Source organism: Labeo rohita, chromosome 11 (genome assembly GCF_022985175.1).
Source record: "Labeo rohita strain BAU-BD-2019 chromosome 11, IGBB_LRoh.1.0, whole genome shotgun sequence".
NCBI classification, from domain to species: Eukaryota; Metazoa; Chordata; class Actinopteri; order Cypriniformes; family Cyprinidae; genus Labeo; species Labeo rohita.
The window spans coordinates 10,827,492-10,854,120 of NC_066879.1; the positions used below are offsets into that span (position 1 = coordinate 10,827,492).

The 26,629-nt window shown below is 36.3% G+C and overlaps 2 protein-coding genes across 4 annotated transcripts in view; both read left to right on the forward strand.

Annotated features, from left to right (window-relative positions):
- The first annotated feature begins 1,967 nt into the window (after positions 1-1,967).
- rpl29 (ribosomal protein L29) lies at positions 1,968-6,893 on the forward strand. 2 transcript variants are annotated; one of them, XM_051122571.1, is made up of 4 exons: positions 1,968-2,045; positions 2,466-2,515; positions 2,608-2,672; positions 6,711-6,893. In XM_051122571.1, the coding sequence occupies exons 2-4, from the start codon at positions 2,479-2,481 to the stop codon at positions 6,801-6,803; spliced, it is 195 nt and encodes a 64-aa protein (XP_050978528.1). In that variant the 5' UTR covers positions 1,968-2,045; positions 2,466-2,478; the 3' UTR covers positions 6,804-6,893. The 2 variants fall into 2 exon arrangements, with proteins under 2 accessions (XP_050978528.1, XP_050978527.1); XM_051122570.1 differs by having other exon boundaries at positions 1,970-2,045; positions 2,463-2,515.
- A 6,791-nt stretch (positions 6,894-13,684) lies between these two features.
- Positions 13,685-26,629, forward strand: part of iars1 (isoleucyl-tRNA synthetase 1) — a 95,176-nt gene continuing 82,231 nt past the window's right edge. Inside the window, exons 1-7 of one of the 2 annotated variants that reach the window (XM_051122568.1) lie at positions 13,685-13,745; positions 14,727-14,853; positions 17,586-17,742; positions 17,887-18,006; positions 20,711-20,793; positions 21,405-21,522; positions 21,632-21,779. In XM_051122568.1, coding sequence (XP_050978525.1) covers positions 14,735-14,853; positions 17,586-17,742; positions 17,887-18,006; positions 20,711-20,793; positions 21,405-21,522; positions 21,632-21,779 — 745 coding nt within the window. In that variant the 5' untranslated portion in view covers positions 13,685-13,745; positions 14,727-14,734. The remainder of the gene's footprint in view (positions 13,746-14,726; positions 14,854-17,585; positions 17,743-17,886; positions 18,007-20,710; positions 20,794-21,404; positions 21,523-21,631; positions 21,780-26,629) is intronic. The other variant, XM_051122569.1, reaches the window with a different exon arrangement.

Here is a 26,629-nt window from a genome sequence, read left to right on the forward strand (position 1 = left end):
TATGTGGAGTTTCACATGGTTAGTGCAAACTGTCACATGATCAGAGCAGTTTACTTCCTGTTTGCACCATGAGATGACTGCACCATAAAGTATGGTAACATAAAAACATAACAACGATTTTTGGTACACATTATGTTTAAGGTGTCTAGTATTAATATATGAGCAGCTCGCTGTCTGGTGCAGTCTTAACAACCTGGAGCTCAACACGCTCAAAACAGCGGAGATGATCATAGACTTCAGGAGAAACCCCCTGCACTCCCCCCTCTCAGCATCATGGACTGCACTGTGGCTGCAGTGGAGACATTCAGGTTCCTAGGGTCCATCATCTTCCGGGACCTGAAGTGGGACACACACATCGACTCCATTGCAAAAAAGGCCCAACAAAGGTTGTACTTCCTTCGACAGCTGAGGAAGTTCAACTTGCCGCAGGAGCTGCTGAAACAGTTCTACTCAGCCATCATCGAATCTGTTCTTTGCACATCAATAACTGTCTGGTTTGGCTCAGCTATAAAATCAGACATCAGAAGATTACAGAGAACGGTTCGGACCGCCGAGAGGATTATTGGTGCTCCCCTGCCCACCCTTCAAGAACTGTATACATCCAGAGTGAGGAAAAGGGCTCAGAAAATCACTCTGGATTCCTCACATCCATGTCATCCCCTTTTCAAACTTTTGCCATCTGGTCAGCGCTACAGAGCCACAAATACCAGGACAGCCAGACATAAAAAAGGTTTCTTCCCTCTGGCAATATACCTTATGAACATTTAAATGTTCCAGATTCACCCCCCCCCCCCCCCCCCCCCCCGACAGCCTGTGACACCAAAACAAATTCCTTGTATGTGTAAGCATACTTGGCAATAAAGCTGTTCTGATTCTGATTCTGAAAGCTGTTCTGAATTCACAATTTTTTTTAGTTTTGTTGAGTGTGGACATATAATGACTAAACATGTTGATGGCAACAATAGTGACCGGTGGGAAAATAGGGTAATAGTGGTGGAAAACGCTCACCTTAAGGAGTGTGTATTTTTTTATGTGAAACAAAAGTTAAATGTGTTTAGAAAAGTTAGCATTTCATGTTATTAGATTTTTAACAAAAATAAATTTGTATCAAAGGGGCACTTCAACCCACCTTTGGGGCAAAACGCCCTCATAGGTAAGGTAAAATACCAAAGTACAGGCAGTTTTAGCTTAAAATTACAAATAATATATAAATTACAAATGTTAGCTAATGCTAACTGGCTAGCTAACTACAGTAGCTACCTGATGCTTGAGGTAATATTTGAATATAAAATCCAAATATTTTTATTCAACCAACTAGTTAGAATTCATTTGATGGAAAAACAAAGGATTTAATGTTCAGAACAGAGTAACTACAGTAATTGCCCATTGCTTCCTAGGGGTGTTTTACTGACTATGTTTGAGAAAAAATTGTCATTCTGAAAATATAATTATATTTTTTAATAAATTAACAACCCCATGGGAGCATTTTCCCCCCACTCTACCCTAACTCTTTTTTTTTTTTTTTTTTTTTTTTTTTTTTTTTATCTTAGTATACTTATCCACTGTGTATAAGGGTTTTATGTACAATAAAACCATAGAATGTGATGAAACAGTTTAAAATGGGTTAATAGCTGGTATGAGATATATAAAAATTTTGATAATTTAACTACACTTTAACTACCAAGATAATTTTATTTCAGTATACACACTATCCCACGGGTCACAATTGTGACCAAACATAAAACAAACACCTTTTTAATTACTGATTATTTCAAGGGGTTAATAATGACACATCATTTTGATATTTTCATGTCTGCGAAAACTTTGGAATTAAATGGGTAAATAATGCTAACCGGTCCGGACTTTCTTAAAGGCTATATGTATTTAGAATGAATTAAAAGTTAAATAAAACTATATTTGTGTTTGTTTATATGTTGTGAATGTATCGCGTTTTGTTACACTTCACATCCGGAAAGGGGACTCTTATCTCCCACAATCCCTTGTTGTTTCTCTCTCTTCCGGTTGTCGTGCTCTTCGTGTGGCAGGTACTGAGTTTGTCTCCATGTTAATAAAATCTGAATTAATCCTCAGAAAATGAAGTGTGTTATTAAAACATCAGTTCGGTATTGTGTTTAGTGACTCTTAATACGTAGTGTATATGCAGTATTAAGGCCGAACGCGTGTTTATTGTGTAAAAATAGTTATAAAGGAGCGTCTGCTGTAGCTGTTAGCATGGCGCTCAAATGCTCTGCGTTCAGATGTTTAGCTTAGTTAGATTTTAGTTTCAGACGCACAGTAAACTGATGCAATGATCCGAAATAGATCCAACAACTGTGTGGACTCTGTGAATAAGTCTAAAAGAGGTCTGTTGTGTTTAGAAATCACAGATCTGTTCTTTAATATGTGCTAATGTTTCTCCTCTTCTTCTGTTCTTCTGATTGGTGCTGGTTTTGTGCCGTTAGCAGACAGTGATCAGAAATGGCAAAGTCAAAGAACCACACCACACACAACCAGTGTAAGTTTCTGCAACGTTTATTTTTTATTTGTTGTTGTTTGGTGTTTATTGATAGTGTGGATGCTTAACTGACAGTCTGTGTGTTTGTGCAGCTCGCAAGTGGCACAGAAACGGCATCAAGAAGCCGCGAACTAATCGCTATGAGTCCCTCAAAGGGGTAAGAGATGTCTTCATTCTTCAGTCATTTGCAGCTGTTTCTCTTCTGCATCTGAACATCTGTAATGCTGTCAAACACAAGCTGTTTTGGCCTTTGGCTGTGTGTTGAGTCTGTGCTCATGTGAGGCATTCATGTAGTTTTCTGCTAGAGATGTTGTTAGATCTTAATCAAAACGCTGTAGAAACGAATGGATCATCCTGTGAGGTTTAAAACCCTGTACATAGCACTTGATTTCTGATTAGACATTAATAGAACAATAATAGGCTATAAAATGATTGAGAATGAGCAGTGTGAAGAGTTGGCACATGTTAGTTATCATGCCTCACCAAATGGACACACATGCAGCATCCCAATTTACCTACTTCTATTACGTTTTAAAAGTATTTACACTCTTACTGAAGAGAGGTACATATTTTTAGTGTGCAGCAGAATAGTAGGCAAGCTTCAAGGACTACTGTGTCAAACTGCTGTTATAATTACGTCTTTAACAAACTGCTCTGAAGCTTAGTTATGTGCATTTCATCACCCTTTAAATTGCTGTCAGTCATCTTGTCACAATTAACATTCACTTTATTTAAAGTGCCCCTATTATGCCTTTTCAAATATGATCTTCCATGCAGTGTGTCATGTAGCTGTATGTGAAGCCGACAGTGCACGATAAATAAAGTTATTGTCTATCAAAAAAAAAAAGAGTCAGCTCACATTTGCCTGAAGGAGTCGTCAGGATTTCGAATCTTTTTCTGTTACTGCTACATGTCATGAAGTAACACATTTGCATAATGTCCACCCACGTTCAACTTGCCCGCCCATACATTTCCATGTGGTTTACGTCACATGGAAATTTACACGTACATTATACAGAACACGCTGTATCCTACGCTGTGAGTAAAATTGTTTTATATTCACTTCCAAAAGATGATGAATCTACAAAGATTGTATTTTCTAGAGATCGTTCAAAAAATAAGTAGTTGTGTATGTTATGTTGTGTAACAACCCTGCACATGTCATGCTAACCGGCTAAATCACGCTTCTGTAGTTCTGTTGTTCAGCTGTGGACCCACTGTAGTCTGACAATTTGTGATTGATGAAGCTTGACTGTCTGTCTCTCATTCGTTGGAGTAATGATAAAGGATGGCGCACGAAGCGGCTTTCACACCGAATGCGGAAAGCGCTGTGCTATGAAACCCATTCGTTTCAATTTCTTCCACCCTGCGAGGACGGCTTGTTTCGGCCTCGACCAAAGCGCACGCACCGCGGACAAAGTTCAAATGAGTTGTTCAAATGAACTTTTGCCGCTTTAGCGCTTTACGCGTTCGGTGTGAAAGCTGCCTTAATGCATTATACATTGTTGAAGTTTACAACATAGAGGTGTGCCCGGTTCGCTTACATAAGCAAATTGCGAGCACTTTCCATGGTAGACCGTGTTAACTTGTCGATCAGCCACTTCAGCCGTTTCATCATTAGACTCTGGCTCGATTTGGTATGGTAAAATCGATGCCATCTTTTCTATGTATTGACAAGTATCCAGGGCTGTCAGTGAGTTATGGCAAATTTCGTTTTCCGACACGCTGTACGCAGTAGACCAATCATAAGGGACTGCGCCATCTGACCAATCACAGCAGTGATGGCTCACGGAAAGGCGGGGTTTAGAGAGACTGATTCTTCGAACTGCTTCGCACGAGTCGTTTATGAATCATTTAGAAATGGGGTAAAATTAAATCTATTTTTAGAGAAAACTGAAGTGTTTTTTGACCTTGCATACATGTAAACCTGTTTTGGGAGTCTATTAAAACAATATTAGCAACCTTTAAAATGGCATAATAGGGGCACTTTAATTTCCTACCGTGTAGAACTGAAATGAAGAGGCATGTTGATCTGCCTGTCACGTGTCTTCCATGCAATCAAATCTCCTCTTGTGTATAATGATATTAATAACCAAACAGATTATCAAAGTTCACAAATATTTATCAGGGTAGATATTATCATTCACTCAAAACCCCTTCACCTAAACCTCTCAACTGAACTATCAGTCTTGTATTTGCCTTGTGTGTTTAATCACTTTTTATTTATGTTTGTAGTTCTATTTGGGTCCTTGTTTGTGGGTAATATTAGCTGTTACAGTGTGATGTGATGGAGCTGTGCTGGAATTAGTGAACTAATTGCGTCCAAACTGCGTTAATCTCAAACTAGTAATAATTTTGTACTTAGTCATTTAGAAGTGATATATAATTGCCCTTGAAGGCTAAACAAAGTGGAAAAACTCCTTGTGTGCGATTATTAAGGTTTTCTTTTGCAGATAAAATGAGCCAAAATATAGATTAATCTCAGACTGAAAAGTCAAAAATTATTAAATGCCCATAAGGAGGATGCAATACTAATCCAATACTAGAAATTGCAAAGTTAAGGGAGTTCACTTCTAGAGCAAAAATGTGCAGATAATGTACTCACCCCCTTGTCATCTAAGATGTTCATGTCTTTCTTTCTTCAGTCGTAAAGAAATTGTTTTTTGATAAACGGTTCAGTAATGTTTTCAATATAGTGGACTTCTATGGTGCCCGTGAGTTTAAACTTCCAAAATGCAGTTTAAATGCAACTTCAAAGGGCTCTAAACCATCCCATCTGAGGAAGAAGAGTCTTGTATATTTAAAAAAATATATATATATTTCTGTACCTTTTAACCGAAATTTCGTCTTGTCTAGCTCTGCGTGAATTCCGGTTTATGATAGTTAGGGTATGTCTCAAAATTCCACCTCATTTTCTCCTCCAATTTACAATTTTTTTTTTTTTTTTTTCTCCCCCCCCTGGAAGTGAACTTCTCCTTTAAGACATGACCATTGGACATGCTCACTAGGTCAGCAGAGTCAGGGAAAAAAAAACACAGGTGGAGAAGAAATGACCCATGTCAACTGCAAAAGAATCAAGAATTAAGGTGAAGAATTAGGGCTGAAACGATCAGGAAACCTTTAGTCTCCAATTCCACCATTTTCTGGAACTGCAACCGTCTCCAGAAGTATGAGGTGTCAGGTTCTCAGAGACTTGAAGTGTCGTAAAATACATTAAGAATGTTTTTTTTTTTTTGTTGTTGTTGTTGTTGTTGTAAAACTTTCAATTTCTTAAGTCTCTTAACTAATGAGACCTACAAGTTTCCTGTCATTTTATAAATTATAATAATTCTATATTATAACACTCAAATTCAAACTGTTGTATACAAACTATATTATATATAAGCTTTAATATATAATTAAATATAACTAATAATATTTGCTTTACTCACTTTATTATTGAATTACACATTTAGATTTTAATTTTGCAGTCAAATTGACAATTCGAAAGCTGAGATGGTTTCTTTTCAAAAGTAGCAAAGTACAGAGCTTATTGTGACTGTTGGTTTGCAGATGATGCATATAATATCTACTGACATTTTGTTGACATTAAAATGATAATCGGTTGTCAACCAGCTCTAAAAGCAATAGCAGTGCAGTTTTCAGAGTTTTAAAGAGAGTTTAGAGTTGGGGATGCCCAAACTCTGTCTTGGAGAGACAGTGTCCTGCAGAGTTTAGCTCCAACCCCAGTTAGACACACCTGAACCAGCTAAACAAGCTCTTAACAGCTCTTAAACTCTGCAGGACACCGGTCCTCCATGACTGAGATTGGTCACCCCTGGTTTAGATATTTGGGCTGGAGATCCAATGAATAAACAATACAACAATCATTCCTCTTACTTGCCATCGGTCAGTCAGCAGAGAGTCCCGCCCACATGTTGAGATGCTGTTGCTCCTGTGCACATCCTTCAGTGTTAATGCAAACTGCTGGTAGTTCTGCTGCTCAGTCTGTTTGTGCATGCAGCTTGGAAAACTTGCTGTAAAACGACTTCATCTTTTATGGCTTTGACTTTGATATAAAATAACTGAGAGCCACTCAAACATCATTTGATGTGTGATGTTCAGTGGAGGTCGATCATCATGCTATGGTTACATTGTAATGATTCTTATTTTGTGTTATGTAATTTCACAGTTTAATGCATGTGTTGTGTTTCAGGTGGACCCCAAGTTCCTGAGGAACATGCGCTTTGCCAAGAAACACAACAAGAAGGGGATGAAGACCATTGCAAGGAAACAGGCATCCAAATAGAGGAGGAAAGACTGCCAGATAGTCAACGGTGAACAGATGTTCTCGAGAAGGACTTTATACCATCCACAATAAAGCCATGCTTTGACAAAGTGTCTGTTGTCTCTTGATTCATTTGACTGTTGTGTTGCATATAAGCGCAATGCAGAGTCGAATGCAGAGCGTCTTTCTGGTGTTACTGGATGTTTTCTGTGATGATCTGATCTCATATGAGATGAGTTGGGAGATTGTAATGATAATCTACAGTGCCATTACTGGAAATGCCCTCTCAATCAACATGCACATTTTACGTGCAGAAATGTCAACTTACTCGCCCTCGTGTGGCTCCAGACCTGTTTGACTTGCTTTACAAAAAAGTTAAAGTAGGATGTACGTTGTTTCTAAAGATATTATATCATGAAAGTGGGGCACTTAAGTACCCACATGCAATGGTAATTTCTTCATCTAAAACTATTTTTTTTTTAAACAAAAGCTAACAACAGTGGTGGGTGTACCACAACAAAAAATGTCAATGTCTCAATAACTTATGCATCCTTGAGCATCAACTACAGGTTGACAATGACGTCTCATGCTGTTCACAAGTCGACTTATTGTCTGCTGAGGCGTGGTGTGTCTATAATCAATACAGAACTGCCCTACTCCATATAAATGGTACAGTGACAAGCCAGTACTACCTGAACAACAACATTAGTCCAGTTATTGTGCCTCTGCGTTAGCAACACAGGCCTGATTTCATCTTAATGCAAGACATTGCCCCAGGTCATTGATGTTGCATCATCAGGGAATGGCTGCTGGAGGTTGGGGTATCTCAAATGGAGTGGCTTGCACTTTCTCTAGACCTGAATCTCATAGAAGACTTATGGGATAAGCTGACTTGTCATGTACAGGGTCATATCCCTGCACCCCAGAACCTCAACAACCTGAGGGCAGCCCTTAAAAATGCCTCATGCCTTGCCTCAGCAGACAACAAGTTGACTTGTGAACAGCCATTGTGAGATGTCGTTGTCAAGCAGTAATTGATGCTCAAGAATGCACGACAAGTTGAGACATTGACTTTTTTGTTGTTGTTGTGGTATTCCCACCACTGTTGTTAGCTTTTGTTTCAATAAATTCTTTGAGATGAAGAAATTACCATTGCTTCTACTTGAATGCCCTACTTTCATGATATATCACTGTAGCATGCACTTTTTACATTTTGAATAAATTTCACCCAAAAGTCGAATATCCCAGTGAAGTGTATATACAGTAGTCAGCATTTGAATTGGATCAAAATCTTTCATTAAATTTGTCCTAAAACCAACAAGAATACCTGTTCTTGTCTTAGGTCAATTTTGATAAACTTTTTTTTGATCCACTTCAAATGTTGACTACTGTATACAGTGCACGGCGTAAATGAGTACACTCCCTCTGAATAAATATAAAACATTTTTTCTTAATGATCATTAATATAATTCATGGAAAGATGGCAAAATTGAAATATGTTAAAGAAGTCCACTTCTAGAACAACAATTTACAGATAATGTACTCAACCCCTTGTCATCCAAGATGTTTGTTTTTTTTTAATCGTAAAGAAATAGTTGTTTTGAGGAAAACATTTCAGCATTTTTCTCCATATAGTGGACTTCTATAGTGGCCTGAGTTTTAACTTCCAAAATGCAGTTTAAATGCGGCTTCAAATGATCCCAAATGTGGTTGTAAACGATCCCAGTCGAGGAAGAAGGGTCTTATCTAGCGAAACGATTTTCATAAAAATAATACAATTTAAATACTTTTTAATGTCAAACACTCATCCTGTCTTACTCTGACTAAACTCTTTTCTTTTTTTTCCGGTTTATTACAGTTAATGTCGAAAAACTTGTTAAGGAAGTTTGATCTTTGCATTTTCACTTTGCAAATACTGGGTTGGTACTTCTGCAGCAATGTAGGATGATTTTGAAATTATTTTTGAAGTTGATGGAGAAAATAAGTTTGGAATATTTCGACATACCCTAACTGTCTTGGACCAGAATACACAGAGTTCAGGCAGAGCAAGACAAGACGAGTGTTTGAGATTACAAAGTATTTAAATTGTATTTTTTTAAAATGAAAATAACCAATCGTTTCGCCAGATAAGACTCTCGGCTGAGATTGTTTACAACTGCATTTGGGATTGTTTGAAGCCGCATTTAAACTACATTTTAGAAGTTCAAACTCGGGGCACCATATTTAGTCCATTATATGGGAAAAAAAATCCTGAAATATTTTCCTCAAAAAACATCATTTCTTTGCGACTTAAGAAAGAAAGACACAAACATCTTGGATGACAAGGGGGTGAGTACATTATCTGTAAATTTTTGTTCTGGAAGTGAACTTCTCCTTTAAAAATATACTTAATAAAGTTATTAGTCAAGTTTGTTCAAATGAAGGAATGCAGAAATGAGTACCCAAAATTTAATTCAGCAAATGTATAATATTCTAGTACTTGGTCGCTGGTTTCACAGACAAGTCTTAAGCCTAGTTCCAGACTAAAATGTAAGTCTGAGCTGTTTCAATTGAAAGAAACTCACACTGACTGTTCTTAAAATAAATCAATGCCTTTGTCTTGCCTGAAGATGGACACCAGTAATGTTTTTTCTAAGACATATTTATAAAAATTACTTAAATGTCCTAACTGAACTATGGCCTTATCCTGGTTTAGTTTGAGCCCTGTCTGTAAAACTAGGCCAGTATGTTCTCCAGAACTTTACTGCTTTGACCCGTCTTGGCACTGAGCGTACAAGTTCATAACAAATTGTACAGAGTCCCCCACAGTATTAAGATTTTCACCTTGAGAGAATGAATATCTTCATTGTCATGCTGAAAAAATGGCCAAAAACACAGGAAATGAGGAGAGGGTAGCAGCTTCCGTTTCAAGTTTTTGTATTACATCACACATGGGTGTGTGAATTGATGACAGTGTTGATAAAGCACAACTCCCTCACAACTTCAGCACTCATAAATCCCTATATAAGAGCTCTACTACCACTGAACATCACTCTGGGAACCAGGCACTTCTCACTGTACTCCTCCTCTAGCAACACTATAACATTTTGGATCCGAAATTGTTGACTTGGTCTCTTGAGACCAGAGTATGTATTTCCCAAAAGTCAATATTTTGTAAATATGGGTCTTGGAAGAAGTTAAATTAGTTTATTGTGCTTTGGCTACAGTAGGTAGTTCTGGTGTGGATAAACAACCATGCATGTCACTTCTGTAGGCTGCATCTTACTCTGTGAGATAAACAGTCACACTTTTCATAGCTTTTGCTGTCTCCGAGACACTTGCATGGTATTTTTCCTGCCTGTTTTCTAGCAAATAATCCCTCATCACTAAATGAAAACTTAAAGTGAAGGCCTGATTATTTCAGGAGCTTTGTCACAAGCCAATGTTTTTGAATGTTGGTGTCACTTCTGCTATGTTTTCACATTTAACACAATGATTTGGCATTCCTCTTGTACCATTTTCCTGTTTCGTGCTACGAAATAAGTCACCTGGCAGTTCTCTCCCAAGTGGTTCCATTGTTTCCAGCATTAAGTCTGAGTATGATTCAGTAGGCTATAACACTTTTAATTGTCAGGAAATTACTTGTCTTTAAAGGTATTGGTTCATTATACATACCTGTTGATCAAAAATTGCCTTAAACCTACACTTTCTTTTTTTAGTTTTATTTAATAACTTTCAGGAGGGTGTACTTATTTTTGCAACACAACATTTTATCACTTTAAGAAGAAAATCTTATTTTCCTGAATAATTTTGACATTCGTCTTTGGTAAACTTGTTGGAACATTATATCTCTAAAGAACTCTAATATGTCTTCTAAGTAAAGAGTAATATAAAAAATGATATGAAGAGTTCATTTGCAAAAACAGATATCTCCATATTTTTTAACAATTTTCAAAAATCATGTTTTTATTGTGCATTCTAATTAATCTCAGTCAAACTGCAGTTGGGTTATACCAATCAGGCATAGCATTATGACCACTGACATTTGAAGTGTATAACAATGATTATCTCTTCACCACGGCACCTGGTAGTAGGTAGGATATATGGGCAAGCGAAAGGATTTGAGCGAGTTTGTGATGGTTAGACGACTGGGTCAGAGCATCTCCAAAACTGCAGCTCCTCCCACGTTCCACTGCTTTTATTTCCAGCGAATTTCTTATTATGTGTAAATATTTGTATTTATATATAATGATTCAGCACCTGAGACATAAACTGGATTCACCGGTTGCTTAAAGTACCAGAGAGTATCTGTGAGAGCAGGATTGTTTTTTTAGAGTCACTAAAAAGGTCTCTTTAGTGTTATACGTTATTGGAACTATAACATTAATAATTTTATTCCACCTGTAAACTGTGAGACTGTTCCTCAGGTGCAACAGTTGTTTATGGTCAATAAAGATCTGTAAAGCTTATATGGATTTCATGAAATGATTTTTATTTTATGATTATTTTAAGTGTGAATATAGTATCAAAAGGGAATCAAAAAGTTGTGAAAAGTTCCCTAAGTGATTTATATAAGAAAACAGCAGGGAATGCAATACAGTGAGATGTACCTGGCCTTACAGTGAAGTTCAGTGGTAATACAGATTATACAGATGGATGAACGAGTATCAACCATGGTTTTGTTATAGTAAAAGTGTACTGACCATGTTTTTTTTTTTTTTTGGCATGCTGATTACCATTTGTAAAACCACAGTTTTACTGCAAATACAATGGTTAAACTATCGTTAGAATACCAAAACCATGGTTAATTTGTAGTTACCATGGTTTAAGTATAAAAACCATTGCTTTTTGGTTTTGTTTGTAGTAAAACCGTGGTTAATTTTCATAAGGGTTAAGATGTGGAGAGTGTCAGGGTTACTGCTACTATGAGGAGCAAGGAACGAGAAGATGAAGGATACTCTCAAACAACAGTCTTTAACATCCAAGGGGTAACACAGGCAGGCAGGAGACACATGTAGCACATAAAGACATTCAAACTGACATTTAACACCGGACAGGAAACAAGGTGCAGACTACACATTAAATACTAAACTAAACGAGGTAATAGACGAGACACATCTGAATCAACAGAACACAATCAAACACGAGGGAGAAGGGACGGGAAGCTTTCACGGCGGTACCAGATCCGGGCAGCTCGGGGGGGCCGTGGTGTAGCAGTCAGCTCGGGGAGCCTTGGCGGAGCAGGCAGTCCAGGAAGCCATGGTGGAGCAGCCTCTGTGGCCTTGGCCTCTGCACTCGGCTCAGCCCCTACGACCCCCACAGAAAAAATGACTTGGGGGAAATTTCAGGTTCCCTGGCTGGAACATGCTCTGGGCTTGATTCAGCAGTCCACTTTGGGCTGCACTCTGGATGTGAGGCCCTCCTTGGGCCAGACGTGGGAACAGCAACCCTCCCTGAGCTTGACTTGGGATCTGTGGCCTTCCTGGGCCAGATATGGGAACAGCAGCCCTCTCTGGGCTTGATGTGGAAGCGGGAGCCCTCTCTGGGCTGGACATGAGAGCAGGAGCCCTCTCTGTGCTTGACGTGGAGATAAGCTGGCTAATACAGCCCCAATTACTAGCTCAAATGAGTTCATGTGTATTCCTCTTACCAGTTAAAATGTCTTTTTTTCTATTATTTATTGCTATTTTTAATTCAAGTGATTTTTAATTTAGTGTTTTTAAATTGTAATGTTTTAATGGCCTACTAATAACCGTAAAGGTACAGCTGTGATAAAACCATTGAGAAAGGCTGCAGTGGCTAAAAATTGCTGCTGAATCCGCAAGTAGCACCTATGTTAAAATATCTTCATATATCATAAAAAAAAGTCATACAATTTTGGGCACAATACATTAAATACATTCGGTTGAAGCCTATATTTTTATTTATTTGATTTACATAAGCTGCATTTTATATATACTTTTATTTTTGGACTGATGATAAAGTCGACTAATTGTATGTGAAAGAGTCATGGTCAGTGTTAGAACAACTCAGCTTAGCCTGAAAGTTAGCCTGCTCCGGACCAGGTTAGTTTCCCAGCATAAGTTGCCAGAGTGACTGAGCTTGAACTATGGTAAATTTGCTTTCTGAAACCAAATCAAGTGGCAATAAGTCAGACTAACCTAACTAAAATAAGCCTTGCTTATCTGGTAAACTTGTTTTGTGAAACAGCCCCTAGGTCACATGGAGCACATGGGCATGACAGAGAGACTTTATCAGTGGTGTCACGAATAGACTTGTAATACAAAAGTCTTGAAACAAGTTCAGCAACATTTCCTGTCAAACATCAGAAAAATAAAAAAGGTCAAGAGGTAAACAAGGTAGATGTTATGATTTGTCACAAACTTGCATACTCTATGTCAAGAAGGGTCAGAGCAGTTAAGGAAGACATACAAATTACACCTTTGTTGAATGTAATCAAGGATGTGCTCAGTTCTGCAACCTTTTATTTAAGCAAAATTGCCAGATATACTTATTTTACAGATAATGATTACTTCCTTTTCTGTTTCTATTAAATATATGTTCAAAAATTAGAATTTTGTTGTCCTGCCATGAATTGTAATAGTGATTATTAAAAAAAATATATATAATAGTAAAAAAAAAAAATATATATATATATATTTTATTATTATTATTTTTTTAATATATATATATATTATATATTTATTTCGATAATTGTAATGGTTGTCAAAGGGAGTTTTAAAACGTAAATTTTATACATACATACATATATTTAATTTAATGTTTTTTTTTAAATCTAAAATCTGACGAAATATTCACTAAAACTTAGCACGTCTATGAACATATGTGCTTTTTATTACGTCAGAGGACATGCGTTTGGGGCTTTTATTATGAAAAGGGACGCTCACTTTTGTCAGTCGTCGCTCAGGCTTTCGCTCAGTTGCATCATTTCCGCTGTCTCTGCTCACCGGTGAGGATCCGCATGTGAGTTCATTTGACACTGTATCTTCATTTAAAACTTATACGCACACTCACTACACACACATAAACTCACTGTTCTGTACTTATGGACACGTATATAGAGAAACACGATCAGAACCGGCGAACGTTGTGCGCACACGCGTGCGTTGGTGATGACAGATCATGTTCATGCTGTGATGAGCAGCTACTGTATTTACACTTAGCAATAACTTTATCACATGATCATGCAACTGATTTGTGTCCGTTAATATTTAACACATTCAGTTATTATAGAAAAAAGGAACGTGTTTGTTTGTCAGGGCTGTAGTATCAGACAGTTTTATTCCTCAGATGTTTTCATTTTTATGTTTATATTAAGTCTGTTCCTCAGCAGTGTTCATATAAGCAGTGATTTTACCACATTATGATGATGCATGTAAATCTTTCGTCCATTTACGTTTATTGTTGTGTAGATAATAATTAAGTAAAGTGAAACTGAAACTGAAAATCCAGTCAAATAAGTTATGTGATTTCTCTTATTGGATGCCAGTCTTATTTACTTTTTTATTTTTAATTATTATTTAATTGAAAACACTACCAACAAGTCCAAAAATAATTTTAAATTATGAGGAACATTTCTCTCATAATCATAATTCTGTTATTATCTTCTCAACCTATTGTTCCAAACTCGTCTGACTGGCTTTCTCTGGTTGATGAAATCTATAAATAATGCCTGAAGCTTTAAAGTTAAAAAAGCATGAAAATGTCATATGAAAGCATCATAACAATGGTCCATATGTGTTTTGCACTCTGTTCAATAATTCTTCTGAAGCCATATGATGGATTCTGTGAGGAATGGATTGAATTTGTAGTTGTTCTCTGTGAGTTAATAACTGCTGACACTGGCTCATATTTTCATGCTTAGTGTTTGAAATGTTTTGGTGTAAATAAGCAAGTTTAAGGTGAAGTTTTATGTGTTTGTATGTGTTGTGGTGTGGTGTGAAGTGATCAGAATGGTGGAAGCGGTGCCAGAATCCATCCAATTCCCCAAAGAGGAGGAGCGAATCCTGCAGTTCTGGCAGGAGAAGGATTGTTTCCAGGAGTGTCTGAAACAAAGCAAGAACCGGCCTAGGTAGAACCGCCATCTACTCAACATCACGCCAGTGTGATTTGACTGTTGTTTATACACAAGTATAATTTCTTTTAAAATTTTAAACAGGGGTGTGAAACGATTAATTGCGATTAAACGCATCTAAAATAAAAGTTTATGTTAATGTACTATATGTGTGTGTACTGTGTATATTTATTATTTATATAGAAATTCACACACGTACACGTGTGTATACATATATGTATATATATTTTAAAATGTTTATATGTGTATATATTTATACTTGTATATAATAATTTAGATTATATATATATGTATATCTCATATCAATCTAGCGTATTTTCCTAATATGTGTGTGTATTTACATGTACAAAATAAATATACACAGTACACATACATATATTATATAAACATAAACTTTTATTTTGGATGTGATTAATCATTTGACAGCCCTAATTTTGAACTTTTATTTCTTTTTTTTTTTTTCATTCATTCATGCATTTATTTATACACTTTTGTCTTTTTCTAAACAAAAGAACAAACAAACAAACAAACAAAAATATATATATGTATATTTATATATACTGTATATATATACTGGCAGCCCTGATATATATATATATATATATATATATATATATATATAGAAGTAAACCTGCACCCATGCATCCTGAGTGTGTATTTTGGGGAAAATGCTTTTAATGATTCATGATTGTGTGTTTATATGAGACCCTGGACCACAAAACCAGTCTTCTGTTGCACGGGAATATTTGTAGCAATAGCCAAAAATACATTGTATGGGTCAAGTTTATCGATTTTTCTTTTATGCCAAAAATCATTAGGATATTAAGTAAAAATCATGTTCCGTGAAGATATTTTGTAAATTTCCTACTGTAAATATATCTCAACTTAATTTTTGATTAGTAATATGCATTGCTATGAACTTCATTTGAACAATTTTAAAGGCGATCAGATTCCAGATTTTCAAATAGTTGTATTTCTGCCAAATATTGTCCTTTCCTAACAAACCATACATAAATGGAAAGCTTATTTATTCAGCTTTCAGATGATAAAGAAATTTATAAGATAAGAAATTTACATTTCTGACTGGTTTTGTGGTCCAGGGTCACATATATGATTTTATTAGTGGTGTCAAAATTAGCGTGTTAATATAAAAATATTAAAAACGCAATTAACAGAAGGGGGAGGGGGGGTTTGGCCATCCCACTCACAGCTGCATCAGACGGGAGACTGTTCTGACACGTGCTCCAACTTCACCTCAGCGCTACAACTTATGTAGTTTTAAGCTTTTAGAATTTAGTGTTTAATAACTTTATTAAATTAGGATATATTTTCTTTCTGAAGGCACAGGTAGCAATATGACATTTATTATAATGGGTTTATGTAAAGATTGTTTTAATGTCGCTTATAGTAGAATTTACTTTTAAATTCTGATAAATGTTAAATTGGTAGCACTCAATTATACAGTAATGTTGTATAATATTATTGGTTAAATATTATTACTGGTATCAGAGATACTTGCCTTCAGTCATGAAAATGGCATTAAACAAATATTAAAAATATACTTTCTTTATGTTGTTTCTACATTAATTTGAAGATTGAATGTGAAATGATTGCAGTGTAGAAGTATAATAGTGATTTTTACCACATTATGATGATGCATGTAAATCTTTAGGGACTCGTCCATTTACGTTTATCGTTGTGTAGATAATAAGTAAGTAAAGTGAAAGTGAAACTGAAAATCCAGTCAAACAAGTTTAGATATTTCTCTTACTGAATGCCAGTCTTATTTACTTTTTTATTTTTAATTATTATTTAATTGAAAACACTACCAACAAGTCCAAAAATGATTTTGAATTATGAGGAATATTTCTCTCATAATCATATTTTATTATCATATTATTTTCTCAACTTATTGTTCCAAACTCGTCTGACTGGCTTTCTCTGGTTGATGAAATCTATAAATAATGCCTGAAGCTTTAAAGTTAAAAAAGCATGAAAATGTCATATGAATGTGTTTTGCACTGTATTCAATAATTCTTCTGAATCTACCAGTGTAGAAGTATAATTAAAAGCTTTAATGTTAGGTGGGATTAATCCCGATTAATTTCAGAAAAAATGTGCAATTAATTAGTTCTTTTTTTTTTTTTTTGTTTTTAATTGATTGACAGCACTAGATTTTATACATTAGCAATTCTTCAATATACATTACCATTTGTTTGGGGTCGGTAAGATTTTTAAAAATGTTTTTTGTTGCATGCTAAGGCTGCATTTATTTGATCAAAAAATACAAAACAATTTGTAGTATTGTGAAATATTTTAAAATAGCTGTTTTCTGTGTGAATATATTATATATTATAACATGTAATGTGTTGCTGTGATCGAAGCTGAATTTTCAGCATCATTGCTCCAGTCTTCAGTGTAACATGATCCTTCAAAAATCATTCTTATAGATTTGCTGCTCGAAACATTTCTGATTATTATCAGTGTTGAAAACAGTTGTGGAAACCATGATACTTTTTGTTTAGAATTTTTTTATGAATATGAATTTTTAATGATTTTTTTTTTTTAACATAAAAATTGCTTCTCAGTGCACAGTGACGCACACATCAGCAGTTTTTATAGTATTCCCTTCTTCCAGATGTAATTCTGGCGTGTGTGTGTTGTATGTAGTATTCTGGCCGTCTACTGATGGATGAGTCACTGACGTGTGCCATGTGTTTGCGTTTCAGGTACACGTTCTATGATGGGCCGCCCTTTGCCACCGGCCTGCCTCACTATGGCCACATCCTGGCTGGAACCATTAAGGACATTGTGACGAGGTTTGCTCATCAGAATGGCTTTCATGTGGACAGGAGGTTCGGCTGGGACTGTCACGGTCTGCCTGTGGTAAGAATCACTAATATCCACTCTGCAGCATATGCAGACTGATGTTCTTGAAAAGCTTGAAACTAATATATTTTTCATATATTTTCATGAAGCCTTTGTGGTGCATTTTCCTGATTTCTGTCTGCGACTGTTGTTTTTCTTCAGGAATATGAGATTGATAAATCACTAGATATCAAAGGACCTGAGGATGTGGCTAAGATGGGCATAGCGGAATACAACAAGCAGTGCAGGAACATCGTCATGAGATATGCTAATGAGTGGGAGGTACGTGTGTATGTGTCAATTAATAGAATCTGTGTCACATTCACTTAGTACAGTTAAAAGAGTGTCAGGTTAAATACAAGTGAATCTAATAACAGAAAAACATGTTCTGTTATTTTAGCTCTTATGTAGTAGAAAACCCAAGTAAAATTTACATTATTTAAAAATCCACAGCGTTTTATACATATTTTGGACTATGGGAGGGCGCATTTGATTATGTCAAATGGCTGCACTTGGTGAGATACTGGCGCAACCTCTGCCATTTTTACCGCAACACAACTCGGAATACAAAACTCAAAAAATAAAATACTGATACGATGCCACCTTATGCAGCTTTTTGTTGCCATTTTCAGTTGAAGGGCGGCAAGAGAAGCAATGTAAGTGTTCACTGATTTCCGTGCAATACGAAGAGGAGAAAAAATGAACAAATAAAACTTCCTAAAGACTCACGTCTTTGTTCTCTCCACTTTAGCCCTGATGCCTTTGAGGCTTTTAGTAGACCACAACTACTGAAAGAGCTTACGGGTGGCAATGGTTATGAGCATAGACTTAAACCAAATGGCGTACCATTGTTTTCATTGTTTTTTTGTTTTTTCCTCACAATGAGTCTAAGCACTCCCGGATATTGTGTGAAATTTATGCTGGGAAACTCCTTTAGTGCCTGCGGCATCATGACAAGCGTCATGTTTCCATCCTGCCAGAATGGCATCTAGCATTTCTTGTCTCTGCCGTTTGTAAGCTCTTTCAGTATATGTGGTCTACTAATGTGGCATTGTATCAGTGTTTTATTTTCTGAGTTGTGTTATCATAGAAATAGCAAAAGGTAGTGCCAGTAGCTCACCAAGTGCGACCATTTGACGCCATTAGAATAATGGCGCCAATCACAGTTCTAAATATGTATAAAATAATGTGGATTTTTTAAATAACATAAACCTTTCATGGGTTTTCTACTACATATTTCAGTACGAGACATAATTTCACTTCCTATGGCAGTGAAAGTTTAACAGCAAGATTGACCCACATCATAGTAGCATTGTTGAGACTGTAATGAGACTCATTCAGAGAGCTCAGCTGTTACTTTACACCTGCACTGATGCAGCTTTTATACCAAAGACTATACAGTTTCATGCAAAAGTTTGGTAATTCCTTGCAGAATCTGTGAAAATGTGAATAATTTTAACAAAATAAGAGAGATCATACAGAATGCATGTTATTTTTTTATGTAGTACTGTCCTGAGAAAGATATTTTGCATAAAAGATGTTAACGTATAGCCCACCAGACAAAAATAGCTGAATTTATTAAAATAACCCCCTGCAAAAGTTTGGGAACTCTTGGTCCTTAATTCTGTATGTGGTATGATCTACGACTGTTTTTATTTTTTGTGATGGTTATTCATGAGTCCCTTGTTTGTTCTGAACAGTTAAACTGAGCACTGTTCTTCAGTTTAATTCTCCAGGGTCCTGCAGATTCTTCAGTTTTCCAGCATCTTTTGCATATTTGAACCCTTTCCAGCAGATTTTGAGATCCATGTTTTTACACTGAGGACAACTGAGGGACTCAAACACAACTATTAAAAAAGGTTCAAACATTCACTGATGCTCCAGAAGGAAACACAATGCATTAAGAGTCGGGGGTGAAAACTTTTTGAATTTGAAGATCAATGTAATTGTACTTTCTTTGTCCTCTGGGAAACATGCAAGTATCTTCTGTTGCTTCTGAAGGGCAGTACTAAATGGGGAAAAAAACAGATATATCAACAAATTAAGAACAATTTGGACATCTTAATGTATCATGTTTCCTTCTGGATCATCAGTGAATGTTCGGGTCCCTCAGTGTGAAAAGATGGATCTCAAAATCATACAGTCACTGCTGGAAAGGGTTCAAATATGCAAAAGATGCTGGAAAACTAAAGAATCTGCAGGACCTGGAGAATTTTTCTGAAGAACAGTGCTCAGTTTAGCTGTTCAGAACAAACAAGGGACTCATGAACAACCATCACAAAACAATCATAGATCATCCAGGTAACCACACAGTATTAAGAACCAAGGGTTCCCAAACTTTTGAAGGGGGTTATTATTATTATTTTTTTCTTGTGGACTATATTGTGGACTATATGTAAACATCTTTTTATGTAAATGTATCTTACTCAGGACAGTACTAAATACAAAATAACATGCATTTTGTATGATCTCTCTTATTTTATTAAAATTATTCACATTTTTGCAGATTCTAGTGTTCCCAAATTTTACCTATTTTTTCAAACATAGTCATCATCACCACCGTAGTTCCAATGATCTGTCACAAACCATTATTACTAAGGTTGCGAAGGGGTGAAAAACTTCTGGAAACTTTCTGAAAGTTCCTGGAAATTCCCAAAAGTTACCAACAAATCCTGGAAATTTGCCTTTTTGCAACCCTAGTTGCCTTTTTCCAACCCAAACATGGATCAGAAAATGGATAGAAATTGGCTAGGTAATTTCTCCAGATGTCAATAGTGCTTGAGTGTCTTTTAACCAGTTACCGAAATTTTAAACCTGCAACATATTTGATCTGAGAGCTGTGGTGGAGGTTATCAATCAATAACAACTTCAGTTTGTTTAAATGATCCTTCAAGAAACTCATGTGACAGGATTTTAATTTTTCTGATTCCTGATTATTATTATGACTGATTGTTATAATTGATTATTGCGACCCTGTGCACGCCAGACATCTGTGAGACGAATGGGCCGCTGGATTGACTTCAAAAACGACTATAAGACGCTGTACCCGTGGTTCATGGAGACCGTATGGTGAGATCTTTGGCTTTTCTTCTGGAAAAACACACGTGCATACAGCACTGTTCAGACACAAGTATTTTCTCACGTGGATGTAAGCTAATTTCATCATCTACAGGATGAGTCAATAATTTTGATGTGAATGTCAGTGTTTTTCTTCCATCTCCCATGTAAAAATGTCTGGCTGAATTTCCTGCTGTTTTTCCTGCTGTTTTTTTTGACAAACACCAAGGTCGTTTCATAATTCAATTACAGTCTGAATCCACATCTCTGTGTTTACAAAGGATCAATTCAAAAGTAATTTTGTAAATCTTTTTTGACCCCTACCAAGCACCATGATGCATTTTAAATATGGATACTTTCATTATCCTGAAAACCACAGATGTATACATAAATATTATGTACCAACTTACACAGTGTACTGTTTAGTTTATTACAGCAGTAGTTGAGAGAGATTTTTTTTTTCCTTGAGAAAAATTGACATACTGTATACATAAATACAAACAAATCGATATTGAATAAGGATCAAAATGGAATTAAATGACAAGCTTGTGAATTGAATCATGTAATCTGTCTCAGTAATAAAGTGAGTGTGAGGAATGATGAGTGTTGTGTCTGTGTTTCAGGTGGGTGTTTAAGCAGCTGTATGATACAGGTCTGGTCTACAGAGGGGTAAAAGTCATGCCGTTCTCCACCGCCTGCAACACGCCGCTGTCCAACTTCGAGGCCAATCAGAACTACAAGGTCCCAGATGATGCTTCTTTGCTCATGTTCACTGAGCTCAGACGTCTGCTGATCTTCAGCAGGTCTTAGAAAACCATCAGCTCATCACATGATCTTCTGTGCTCAACAGGATGTGCAGGATCCGTCTGTGATCGTGACCTTCCCTCTGCTGGAGGACGAGGCGGTGAGCTTTATCGCCTGGACCACCACTCCATGGACCCTGCCCAGCAACCTGGCCCTTTGCGTCAGCCCCGACTTCATCTACGTCAAGGTCAAAGGTGCGAGTTCACTACTGCTGCTAATAATGGCACAGGCTAGTTTAATTTGTCATTTATTTCAGTTTTTTGGCACATTACAGGGCTCTACGTTTAGTTTTCTTTTTAGGAGCACAGTCAAAAGATTCAGGAGCACTTTCTGATCAATAATCAAACATTCTAATCAAAAATTCTGATCAGAAATTAGCCTTCCCATTACAAGGTGATATTTGACTCCTTAAAGTGATTTACAGGGGTCTACTAATGTGCTCTAAATTTGCTCCTAAATTTGTTTTCATAGTTGCACGTAAATGGTCGCACTGTAGAGCCCTGCATTAATAATTTCATTAATAACTTTTAGGCAAGGCAAGTTTATTTATATAGCACATTTTATACACAATGGTAATTCAATGTGCTTTAGAAAAAATACAAATAAATATGCAAAAATACAGAGTGATTACTCATTCAGTAAATGCACAGCTGCAGTTTAGGCTATAAGAATAATTTTATTTATGTTTAAAAACTTTATCTACATCAGGAAAAATGGTACAGATTCACCAGTATTACTTTTTTTTTTTTTTTAGCTTTTTATATTAAGGAGCAATTCTCACTATTAAAGGAGAACTCCATTTCCAGATAAACAATTTACAAATGATGTACTCTCCCCCCTTTTCATCCAAGATGTTCATGTCTTTCTGTCTTCAGCCGTAAAGAAATTATGGTTTTTAAAGAAAGTATTTCAGGATTTTTCTCCATATAATGGACTTCATTGGTGTCCCGATTTTGAACTTTCAAAATGCAGTTTAAATGCATATTGGCTATTTATTAGTACTTATAAAGCACATATTAATGCCTTATTCTGCATGACCATATTTTAGATCCCTTAACGCTACCTCACATCTAAACTTAACAATTACCTTAATAACTATTAATACGCAGCAAATTAGGAGTTACTGAGGTATAGTTAACAGTTAGTTAATAGTGAGAATTGGACAGGTTGTTTTAAACTGTTATGTGGAGCCAAATTTGAATTTATTTATTTATGAAAACCTCGTCTACATCAAGGTCAAAGGTTCAGGTTGACTAGTGTGTGGAGCTAAATTTTTATTTATTTCTACTTGTAGACACATTAATAACAAGATAACCATTAGATTCCAAGAATAATTTAATTTGTTTATTTATTATAAAAATCGTAGATCCTGGAAAGGAGAACTGTTTAAAGGGATAGTTCACCCAAAAATGAAAATTCTGTCATTAATTCCTCACCCTTATGTTGTTCCAAACCTGTAAGACTTTCATTTATATTCAGAACACAAATTAAGATATTTTTGATGAAATCCGACAGCTTTCTGCCCCCGATAGACAGCAACACAACCACGTTTAAGGCCCAGAAAGGTAGTAAAGACATCGTTAAAATAGTCCATGTGAAATCAGTGGTTCAACCGAAATGTTATGAGAATACTTTTTGTGTGCAAAGAAAACAAAAATTATGGCTTTATTCAACAATCATTCTTTTCGGGTGTCATTCCCTGGCACCATTCATGACGCATGCGTGTGATCTTCCTGATACAGGAGATTTTCTGAAAAGGGTTTGGAACTACTTGTGGAAAATGGATGTAAATTATAATGGTACAATAGTAGAAAAAAATTGAGTTTGACCTTCTGAGGTTTACGTGTAAGGAAGCAAAGCATCTCATTTCACCAGCTCTTTGTTGGAAAAAGAAAGATGTTCATGTCTCAGACAGTGTTTTGTCTGTCTGTCTGTGGTAGTGTTAACATCCTGATGTTTGACTTCCTGTCATGCGTGGAACGCTATGCTAATGGGGTCATATTCAGGTGCGCATCATCCTCCTTCACCCTGATGCAGCGCTGCAGATATGGATTGACGAGAAACCTCAAATCAGGTCATTTAAAAAGAGCCCATTCTGTAAAAATAGCTCTTTGTGGTTTTTTTATATAAGGTGCGTTGCATTGGATCTCCTCTAAAGAACCTGAGTAAAAGCTTGACCCAGTTAGTGTGCCATCTGCGGCATCCTACAGCGGCTGACAGGGGGCGCTGTGAGCCTTCCACCAGCACTGCCGTCTGCTGCAGGGGAGAGACGTTCTGAATACCAATGACGCTCCACATCTCTGCCCAATCATTTCCCAGCCTGCCCTGGGGAAGTGCCATCTTTTATTGATGCTCTCGCGCTGTCTCACTCTCTGTATACATGTCATAATACTCAGAGCTGCTTAAATGCTCCTTTTTCAGGTGGTTTCGATGAAATGTGTTTTGTGTTTTGAGCTGCTGTTGCTGGAATGACTCAGGCCAATCTGAGCCTCAGTGTGACTGGCGTTCGTATCTCTCTGATATATCATCATCTGAATTACTGCTAGACCTCATGTTATCGATAGACAGGCAGATATAGATAGACACAGCTGGCACACTTTACCCCACAGTGATCAAACAATGCCAGTTCACCAACTTGAGTGAGATATTAACATTTGCTAGGGGTGTATCAATATATCATGTCACAGTTTATCAGCTTGCGCCAGTGCAAACCATCTTTTGGTGTTACAATAGTACTGTAAGGATTTACTAAAGATCTGTAGTGAAGAATTAGCTCTGAAAATGCATAGACATGGTTATTTTTGCACCTGACCTTATTGAATATGCCTTTGCAGGAGTTTGCCTTTCAGACGCAAAATTTATGGGAGGAGAGTATTAAAATGAATACTAGTGTTTGCGCTCGTCAAATTACTGGTATTTGCGCCATTATTTAACACCAAAAAAAGCATGTTGGTAGAGCACACACAGAATTTTCTGCACCCACATATATTGTTTGTAGTTTACCCAAAACAAAAGTTTAGGCAGATTTACTTTAGCATCAAATATGGTAAACTTGGAAGGTCACACATTTGAGCTTCCATGTTTAATAATTATTAAAATACATTTGTTAATAAAATGGAATAATTAAAACATTTTAAATGTACAGTGCACAGCATAAATGAGTACACCCCCTATAAAACTTAACAAATTGAGCAATTACTCTTTACTTGCAAGACATATTAGGGTTCTTTGGAGATATAATGTTCGAACAAGTCTGCTTGATTAATTACCAAAGAAGAATGTCAAAATTATTTAGCAAAATAAGTTTTTTTTTATCGAAGTGATAAAATGTTGTGTTGCAAAAATGAGTACACCCTCTTGAAAGTTACTCAATAAAACTAAAAAAAGAAAACGAAAGTGTAGGTTTAAGGCTATTTTTGATCAATCAGTAAGTATTTTGAACCAAAACTTTCCTGACCGGAATCATACACAGACTTAATGCTGTCAACAATGAAACCACTTGGGAGAGAACCGCCAGTTGACTTATTTCTTAGCATAAAAGAGGACAGTGGTACAAGAGGTATACCAAATTATTGTTTTAAGTGTGAAAATATAGCAGAAGTAACACTGACACTCAAAAACAATGGACTTGTGACAAGGCTCCTAAAATAATCAGGTCTTCACTTTCAAGTTTTTATTTAATGATGAGTGAATTTTTGCTACAAAAAGAGCCTGAGAAATATCATGCAAGTGTCTCAGAGCAGGCAAAAGCTATGAACAGAGTGACACTTCTATCTCACAAAGTATGACGCAGCCTGCAGAACTGACATGTATGGTTGTTGTCACCACTAGAATTACCTACTGTAGCCAAAGCACAATAAACTCATTTAACCTCTTCCAAAATATTGACTTCTGGGAATCCATACTCTGGTCTCAAGAGACCAAGTCAATCATTTCGGATCCAAAAGCATCCAAAATGTTCTGGTGTTGCTAGAGGAGGAGTACAGTGAGAAATGTCTGGTACCCACAGTGACGTACAGTAGTAGTAAAGCCCTTATACTGAGATGTATAAGTGCTGAAGGTGTGAGGAAGTTGTGCTTTATCAATGCTGTCATGAATTCACACACCACTGTGTGTTGTAGCCTAAACTGTGAAAATCCTTCAGTGGACATGTATTTCACTCAGTCTTAACGCTTTTGAGCAGCTGTTGAGGATTCTGTAGAAGCTAAGCAAAACTCCCGATTAAAGACCAGGGCATTTAAGAAGGCCGTCCTCCAGGAGTTAAACAGGACAGATGTGAAAATGTACACTCAGTGCCAAGAAGGGTCAGAGCAGTATACTTAAAGTTCTGGAGGACATCCTAAGTACTAGAATATTATACATTTGCTGAATTACATCTAGGGTGTACTCATTTCTGCAATCCTTTATTAAACAAAATTGGCTAATTTACTTATTGTAAAGAAAATATTGGCATATATTTTGTTTTTATTAAGTATATGTTAAATACATTTCAATTTTGTCGTCTTTCCCTGAATTATATTAGTGATCATTTAAGAAAATACATCTTTTATATGTATTCAGAGGGGTGTACTCATTTATGCTGTGCATTGTACGTAGTCAGGGGCAGAATTCAAGTATATGTGTTGAACGTAATTCTGTTGTTTTATTGTGGTTTCCACAAAAATATAAAGTGGCGAAAACATAATATTTCAACACTAATAATACTAAGAACTATTATTAATAACTGAGCACCAGTAATAACTGGCTATAGAGCAATAAATCAGCATATTAGAATGATTTCTCATCAGGATCATGTGACATTTAAGACTGGGGTAATGATGCTGAAAAATTCAGCTTTGATCACAGGAATAAATAACATTTTAACATATATTCACATGGAAAACTGCTATTTTAAATTCTAATAATTTCTCAGTTTTGCTGTATTTGTGAGCAAATAAATGCAGGCTTGGTGAGCAGAAGAGATTTTTTTTATTTATTTATTTTATTAAAGCTCCTGTGCATGTTTCACCACCAAACTAACTGACATGTATGTGTTGTAATTATT

Coding starts and splice junctions, on each gene's coding strand:
- rpl29 (XM_051122571.1), top strand. CDS start 2,479: ATGGCAAAGTCAAAGAACCACACCACACACAACCAGT. Junction 2,516..2,607: donor CCACACCACACACAACCAGT/GTAAGTTTCTGC, acceptor GTGTTTGTGCAG/CTCGCAAGTGGCACAGAAAC. Junction 2,673..6,710: donor GCTATGAGTCCCTCAAAGGG/GTAAGAGATGTC, acceptor GTTGTGTTTCAG/GTGGACCCCAAGTTCCTGAG.